The 8,863-nt window shown below is 41.0% G+C and overlaps 1 protein-coding gene across 4 annotated transcripts in view; it reads left to right on the top strand.

Annotated features, from left to right (window-relative positions):
• Positions 1–5,040: 5,040 nt before the first annotated feature.
• LOC147882929 (uncharacterized) overlaps positions 5,041–8,863 on the top strand; it is a 43,845-nt gene continuing 40,022 nt past the window's right edge. For all 4 annotated transcript variants that reach the window (XM_087400691.1, XM_087400688.1, XM_087400687.1 and 1 more), the window contains exons 1-3: positions 5,041–6,969; positions 7,152–7,552; positions 7,895–7,929. In XM_087400691.1, the coding sequence (XP_087256817.1) occupies positions 5,393–6,969; positions 7,152–7,552; positions 7,895–7,929 (2,013 nt within the window). In that variant the 5' untranslated portion in view covers positions 5,041–5,392. The remainder of the gene's footprint in view (positions 6,970–7,151; positions 7,553–7,894; positions 7,930–8,863) is intronic.

The following is an 8,863-nucleotide window of genomic DNA, read 5'->3' as shown; positions in this document are numbered from 1 at the left end:
TTGCTCAAATTAGAGAATTAACATACGAAGGGCAATTTGGCCTTCATGGAAGTGTTGTCAATGTTTTTGTTAACGTTGGCAAAGCACAACAAGTTCTACCACGTTTCTTGGATGAAAATGACATAGTTGCTGTAGCAATCAAACGAAAATTATCATACCAACATAACTACATGAGTGGCATTGTTTGTCCAACATTTACAATGCTTGCCCTAAGAGAATTGTTGGATACACCACTATACAAACAATACAATGTATGCATAAACAATCTTTGGGAACAACATGTAAGATATATTACAAGCAATCAATGATCAAATAGAACTATATCCCGACAATATTGTAGAGGATGACCTTCTAACTAACACTTTAGTTCATGGCATATACAATAGCCAACAAGTTGTTGACTATGAAAACCAAACAATTGATGTTACTCCATTTGAAGGTTTCTCTCCACTAGGCATTTTCAAAGACAAATTTTGTGAAGAGCTCGCATATCCAAAACTCTTCTTTGGCAGTACTCGAGCATACAATGTTCCTGACCGTACGTCATACCAAACCATAGCAAAGTGGGAATTAATGAACGTAGACAGACGCTTTGCTCTATCAATAGACAATATTTTTTTCAAAACAATGAAAATCCTCGTCAAACAAATACTTTCTTCATCTTGGGTCCGCACGTGCAAAGGCCAACCACGAGGGAGGTCACTCCAAGCAAAAGATGCAATAATAGATACTAACATAGAGAAAATTTTGCAATTGAATATAGGTTATTGTGACTTCGCACACCTTCGAACATCAGCAAGCTACAAATACTACCTCAAAAAAAATCTTTTTGCATTGGTAAGGCAATTGGGAACCCCAACTTTTTTCATCACATTGTCATTTGTAGAGAAACTTAGGAACCCACTTATAGATTGCCTTAAGAAACTAAATCCTAATTCTAATACCTCAAACCAAACAAATTAAAACAACGAGATTAGGAACCTTATTCGGTCAGACCCAGTTTCTACAACAAGATATTATGTCAACAAATTTCAAGCTCTTAAAACATTGCTTCGCAATGATTCATCCATTCTCAAAAAAATGAATGACTTCTTTTTTGTCACAGAGTTCCAAAATAGGGGAAGCCAACACGACCATGGCCTCTTGTGGATCGACAATGCACCAATCTATGGAATTTCACCAGATGAAGAAATAGAAGCTTTTGTGGATAAAAACATTAGTACAAACATCTCTTTGTTTCTATTTGCTGATAAGGATATTCAAGTACACAAACATCGCAAAACTTGCTACAAAAGACAAAAGCAATGCAGATTTGGTTTTTCGAGACCTCCAATGAGCACAACAAAGATTTTAACTCCATTACAGCTTGATTCAAATAATAAGAGTCTACAAAAGAACATGAAGACAATCAAGTCAATCCTACTAGAAGAAGCAACATTCTCACTAGACTATACTTCCTTCTTGGCAACTATAAAACTATCACAACACGAGTACATTCAAAGCCTACGTTCTTCTAATTCACAACCCACAATATTCTTGAGAAGAGATCCTAAAGATATATATACAAATAATTTCAAATAACTTCAATCCAACGTTGTCTAATCTATGGGGAGCAAACATTGATGTGCAATTCATACCAAATCCACATGGGGCTGCTACGTATTGTACATCGTACATGACAAAAATAGATAAAGAGACTACAGAAGCAGTTAAAGTAGCTATGTCACAAAGTATGGCAACAAATGCTCAACCCAATGAACGTATCAGATGAATAGGCAATGCAATTTTTAATTCTCAACATATAAGTTTCCAATAAGTAGTTCACTTGTCCTTGTCATTGCCTTTGTCAACATCCTGTAGGCGCTTTCAATACATCAACACAAGTCCACCAGAAAAACGTACGTTGCTATTGAAGCAACAACAACTAGAGCAATTGGACCCAAATAGTACAAATATTTTCTTCGATAATATCATTATTAAATACTTGAAGTGCCCCATGACTCTACACCAAATTTGCCTAGTAAGCTTTGCCAGTCAATACACCCTCTCAACAACAATCCCAAAAAAATGCAAAAAAGAAAGAGTTATACGGTACAACAACTACAACGCAAATGGTGATCCTGAGAACCACTACAGGGAGCTATGCACTTTGTTCCTACTATACCACGTCGTCGAACCTGCACTTGATGACTTGCATACTACATGGCACAATAAATACATCGATAACAAAGAGATAATAGACAAAAATAAGGCACATTTTAACAAAATTACTAAATCATTGTCACCGAATTATACAAATGTGTCTAGTACTACAACAACCACAAACCAATCCCATTGCAAAATTGAATATGTATGACATTGCCATTGATATGCCGAAAACAAAAAACACCACAATTAAACCTCTTAACATATAAACTACTTTTGCAAAATGAGCATTACACCACATTAAGACAACTAAATGAAGAACAACGACTAATTGTAAATGACCTCTTGCTAAAAAAGAGAGTGGAACCAGAAAACAAGATACATCTTTTCTTGACCGGCAACGCAGGCACAGGGAAAACTTTCACATTACTAGTCATTGTTCGAGCACTTCTAAGGTATTACTCACACAAACAAACAACAAACATTGATTTACCAAAAGTTTTGTTGCTTGCTTACATTGGGAAGGCAACCTTTAATATTGGAGGAACAACTATTCACTCAGCCCTCCATTTGCCTCTAATGGCATCCCACTACATGAGCCTCTCAGTAGAGATGCTCCAAGAACCATCGCAACTTTACAAAGACCTCCAACTAGTTGTCTTTGACGAAGTCTCTCTAATCGGCCATAGCATGCTTGTCCGCTGGAGATATGCGCCTTAGAGAGATCAAACACAACCACATGCAACCATTTGGGGGAGTAGACATACTGATGCATGGAGATCTATGCCAAGCTAGCCCCACAAAAGATTCATGGATTTTTATGGAAAAATTTACAAACAATTCAAAAGTTTCTACCTACTGGGAAGAAAATGTACTTCTCTATGAACTAACCACACCTATGCGTCAAACAAATCAACAATATATACAAGTGCTAAACAAAATTAGAGTGGGAGAACACAAGCCTTTGCAAAAACAAGACATACCTCACCTTTTCTACTCGAATGCAGCAAAAGACATTCACAAGATAGAAGTATTTGAATTGCTAACAACAAGTCCATACATCATTTGGGTAATTGACAAAATACACAAAACATGTAGCAGAAAAGTAGCAGTTCCAGCTGACCCAAAGAACACAGGTGGATTACACAAATTGTTACACTTGAAGCCTGGAATGATAGTTGAAATACGCTCGGGAAATTTAGACATTTTAGATGGCTTGGTCAATGGTGCAAATGGAATATTCAAAGACTCAAGTGAATAAAGAGCCTCATGTTCTTTGGGTCCTCTTCAACAACAGCAACATCGGCAAAATGGCACGTCTCAACAACAAACATATCTACAACAACGAAATCCCATCCACTTGGACACCAATACATCCAATCACTCATGAATTTCAGATCGGGAAAAGCCACTTGAATACAGTCTCTTGAACACAATTTCTGATACAACCAACAGCTCTGCAAGGACAATCCACCGTTCTCACGGTCTATCCATGGACTCACTAGCATTTGATCCCTCTTCAATAAAATCACATGGCCTTGCATACACAGCCCTCTCCCGCATACACAACCCTCAAAATTTGTTCATCATCAATCCAATAGAGAACAAGCACATCAAGTAGATCCCAATGTTCTCAAAGAAATTGAGCGCTTGAAAAAACAGAGATTATGGAATACTAAACAAATAGACTTCTCCAACCATAATAATAAACACATAACATTGCAATCACTCAATACTAGAGCTCTAAAATCAGACTTTTAGGATATAATTAATGACAAAAGTCTACTAAATGCATCAATACTTGGTTTTCAAGAATTGCATAACCACTCATCCAACATCCTCCACTTGCCAGACTTCACATGTTTGCAAAGAACAAATGGCATTGGAATTGCAACATGTTAACGACATCCATTTAATAAGAGAATAATATATCCAAAAGCAACATTGTGAATGCCTACTTGCAATTTTCTCAACTAAAAGAAATGAAGAAATCACTATCATCAATGTATACAATTCCCCTTCAACATCAACCAAAACACTTAACTCTTGCCTTCATACACTTCTAACTGATATACAAACATCCACAAAAATAACAATTATTGGAGACTTCAACATCAACTACCACAATTCCAACAACAGAACAAAAGAACTCACCACATTCATGTCCAAGTGGAACATGACACAATTGATCCAGCAACCAACTACAATACACGGTTCTACTATAGACTGTATCTGGACAAATAAACCACAAGATCAATACATACATGGCACAAACTTTATTTACTGGACAGACCATTCACTCATTTATACAAACAATCTCAAAAGGCCTAATGAATGTAATTCATCTTGTTTCGTAAATTTTCATTGCTTTTTTTGTGATTGGTTGGGACCATGTGATCTCCACCATTTCCTCCATGTTTTTCTCTTCTTTCTATTTTGGAGAAGCCTACTAATGACATTCAACAACTTTCACTTTCTATTTTCTCTCTTTATCTATTCCCCCCCCCTTCTCCTCTCTCTCCCCGCGCCCTCTCTTCAATTCATCCTCTCCCCCCCCCCCTTCTCTTTCTCTCTCTCTCTCTCTCTCTTTTCAGCCCTCTTTTCCATGCTATGCATCCAATTCGTTTTCTTTTTAGATCTCCAAGGCCTTATGAATGATTCTCATCATTCATGTTGGGCAGGCCTTATGAATGATGATCAAAGATCATTCACTAGGTTAAAGCGCTGCATGGACTTTTTATCCAACGGTTAAAAAATGTGGGACCTGGGCCAAAACTGTGGGTAATGTAATTATCCCAGGAATAACTCCACCTGGTAATGTTTTCCCTCTATCCTCCACCCCGGCGACCCACCGCGACCAAGTTGGTGAGTCATTCTCCGCTTTTCTAGCGCAGCCGCTGATGTTGCAAGACCTGTAGAGAAATGTAGGGAAGAAAGGGAAATAATTAGCTGTACGTTCCTGTTGGATCCGGGCTCTTTACCTATCTTCCCTGTCCCTTGGCGAATTGCGCTTCCCAAAATCGAGCTTGTTTATTCCGCAGTGTGCTTGCGCCTTATGGACGTTCGAAGAGTTCCTTCAGGAGGCAAAGCACCGCAATGGAATGTTGAAAACGGATAGCGGATTTGCTTTAGGAGCTTGTAGGACTCTTCTGTTATAGAGAGGGCCAAACTATGGAAATTTGGGGTATAAGATACAGATACTTGGATACAGCTTTTTTTGGCTGGTAGTCCATCTCCACAAAAGGAGATGGACGAAGGCGAAAGGAATGTGGCAGATGACTCTGCGCTATCGTGGTCTGCGAGTGGAAGAGGTCCGGGCAGCACTACAAGCTGTGCCGACTACTCTTTGGCGATGATGCAAAGTTTTGGCAAATCGGATCAAGTTCTCCCCAGGAGATCCATTTTTAGAAGCAGCACAGCTTTGCAATCGTGCTGGATTCAGAGGCTGAAACTATTCGAGCAGGCCACTGATTCTGAGGATGGTGAATCCGGAAGAAAGCCTCTAGGGAAGCAAGGCCACGTATGGACTCATTTCACGAAGGATTTTAGTAGCTGCAGACGCCCTAATGCGATTTCCCATGTGCGATCTTCGTCTTGGGCTCCAGATGCACCAATGGCTAATGAGGGGGTTCTCTGCCAGACTGACTCAAAAATACCCATGGATAAACCTCGGCACCATATGGTTTCGGAGAATTCTGCAATCCATAGAGGGGATAGTCGCCGTGTTCCTAGTGACGAGGGGACACAGAGCAGCGGCGCCAACTCTACGAAGAACATGACTTCCACAGGATGGAGACGAAGTGACATGAAGTTCGTCTTTCTGCAGGACCCATGCTCACTAAAACGGGGCTCGCCAAACACACCGCAGTCGATCGAATCCGAAGAATGTGAATTTAAGGGCGACAACCTGGCGGCACAGCATCTCAGGCACGTAAATGAGAACGACAGGGTTTCTGCTTCCAATTCTGGAGCCGGTGCTTGTTCCTCTCGGCATGGTCCCAACAGATCTCTGTCGCCATCCTTACATTTGAAGGGGAGATTGTTCTCCTCAGTAGCCTCAGCCTATAAAACGGTTGATATCGGCGGTGCTAGTGCAGATGCAGACAAATGGCTGTTTGTTTCACCTCTCGACATCAAGATTGATAACTTGATGGAGCGTACAAAGCCACCACTTGTAACGGGTGTGTCTGAATCTCCAGGTGCTATCGAATTCATTCGACCTCCCCCGGCAGAACGCTATGATGTGAGTTCAGATGTATCACAAAAAATAGCACGGAAAGAGACTCGTGGCTTTGTGGGGGCATCCAACAAGGGAGTTCTAGGGAGAGATCTTGCGAAGGTCTCCGAGGGTGGAGACATCAGCTTCGCAAGAATTCATTGCTCTACAGGTGTATCCAAAAGGGAAGCTCTGGCGAGAGATCTCATGATGATGGCTTCCAAGGCTGGAGAAGACAACAGCTTGACGCAATTGCTAGGAGATTTGAATACCCAGAAATGGTCAGCAGGAAGTTGTTCTATTCCTAGTGATACTCCTTACAATGCAGATTTGCACCGCCCCTGCAAAAGCAACTCGTGGGATTCTGATAACCATCATGCCGTAGACAGAAAGGATGGGAAAAGGAGTGTGGAGACTGCATCAACCTTGGCAGCCTTTGCAAGCCGTTTCACTGACGAGAAGTTTCATGCAGCGAAGTACAACGAAATTCCAAGAACAGGAACGAAAAGGTTTCCAGCTGAAAACCTGCCCTGTCTGGGAGGAGAGACTAGAAGCAATGTGCCCAAATGTAAATCAGGTGCATCGTCTAGGGAAGATGCTTCAGCCAGGTTTTGATCTGCTTCCTTTTCCAGTGCACTCTCAAATAATGCGTGTTTTTTGTCAATTACTAGGAAACTAACATGTCAAGGTACATCTGTTTTAAACTTCAAATGTTTCAGGTAGTGGTTTTGCTTGTGTGGTGAAATGTTCCACTTTACAGAACTAAAATGTGGATTTATGATATTGCCAGGTCCTGTCTCCCAGAAACTAGCATGACAGAGTATTGGAGCAGCTGGATCCAATTGTTTGAAGATTCTGGACCTCTGAATCCTAAAGGAACGGTTTCATCAACTGCCAGTTTACCTCGGGAATACTTCCTTGAAGAGTATGATCGATTTCGTCTCAAATGTGCTGCAAATCAATTAAGATGTAACACAGCCGACAAGCTCGAGGGACAAGTGTTTGGCCCATACGACGGTGTGAAGGCTGATGTTGGAATCCAGTCTTCATGGGATTCACCTCATCAGAATTTCCCCCCGCAGTTAGCCAGTGATGTGACATATTTGGGACAGGGCAAAGGTTATATCCTTTCAAAGCAAATACTTCCCAGCAAAAGACACTGTGCCCCTACCAATAAAAACAATAATGAAGGTATGAAATCCTTGATGAGGTTGTGGAACGATAGCTCTTAAACTTCCAAGGTTATAGTCACTGCTGTGTCGAAACTATTCGAGATGCTTTCCTAGGGTAGTAGAGTGTGCCACTGACATGATTGTTTTCTGGAGAGGAAAGCTGTTGAATGTACCTTCAGTTCGTCCCATGTCTCTGAATTAGTCTTGCCTTATCATAGTCCTTCCCCTTGGTCTCATGTCTGTTTTATTGTGCTTGTCTTTGTCTCTCCTGTGCGAATTGAGGTTGGTTGTGCTGACCTTAGGTTAGATTCCCTTGTCCATGTTTTGCATAGTGCTGATAAGATTTTATTGCCGATGACAGGAAGAGTGTCTGAGCGAGCTGACATTAAACCTGTGGTAAGAATCTTGTACTACAGTGGATTCAAGTGAATGCCATGAATGCCTGGTATACATTGGCTGATCTATTACTTCTGCTATTTACAACTTGACCTCTATTTTTTATTCAAAATGCCCACGATGCAATTGCCGTAGCAGAATAAATAAGCACTGACGACAAAAGTAATCTGCCGTCCTCCTTGAGATTTGCCCTTCCTGTCCTTTTGGAGAGGGAATTGACCTTTCCACCTGGCAGGACGGGGCAGAGGCATCTTTGACGATGTAAAGGCATGTATTGGAATGACTCACAACAGGAAGCATCACCACCTCAAGAGTCAGATGGTCAGTTATACATCCTTGTCGTGAGGCATTGGAATCTCAATCAGGTTATAGAGGTGTTGTGACTGTCATGAGATTGAAACTGCACTATGTGTCTTCAGAGGATGAGTTTGGGCATGTAAGGATGGAGACCTCTGTATGAATGGATGCTCAACTATGTGTGTGTGTGTGTGTGGATATGTATGTGTGAGTGTATCTTTACACTATGGTCTACACCCACCGATGGGCGTTGATGATGTTGGTGGGGATGTCATAGTAGCCAGTCCCTCCTATGCGTTGATGGAGTTTATGGTTTCAACCTTGTGAGTGACTGCCATCAGATTGAAAATGCACTATGTTTTGTGTTTGCAGAGAGTTTGGGCATGTTCCTGGCTTTATCTAGATATATGTTCCCACTGTTTAGCAGACACATATATTTCACTTTGTGAAGTTTTTGTCCATATTGCAGCTTGCTGATAGTGTATTAAATTCATTCCATCTCAAGCGGAGTGTTGCCTTATCAGCTCTATTGTCTAAGCATTTTAAAAGTGCTTGTTTGGGAGAGACTATAATGAAATTGTATAGTCTTCACAAGCGATGAAGCAATCTTTCAGGATGCCCATGCTTGAGCAGGCAT

This window comes from Dipteris shenzhenensis, chromosome 29, assembly GCF_047967505.1.
Source record: "Dipteris shenzhenensis isolate YYH24624 ecotype China chromosome 29, Dip_SZ_1.0, whole genome shotgun sequence".
Lineage (NCBI taxonomy): Eukaryota > Viridiplantae > Streptophyta > Polypodiopsida > Gleicheniales > Dipteridaceae > Dipteris > Dipteris shenzhenensis.
Note: the sequence above shows the minus strand (reverse complement) of the source record. Positions and strands in the feature narration are given on the sequence as shown.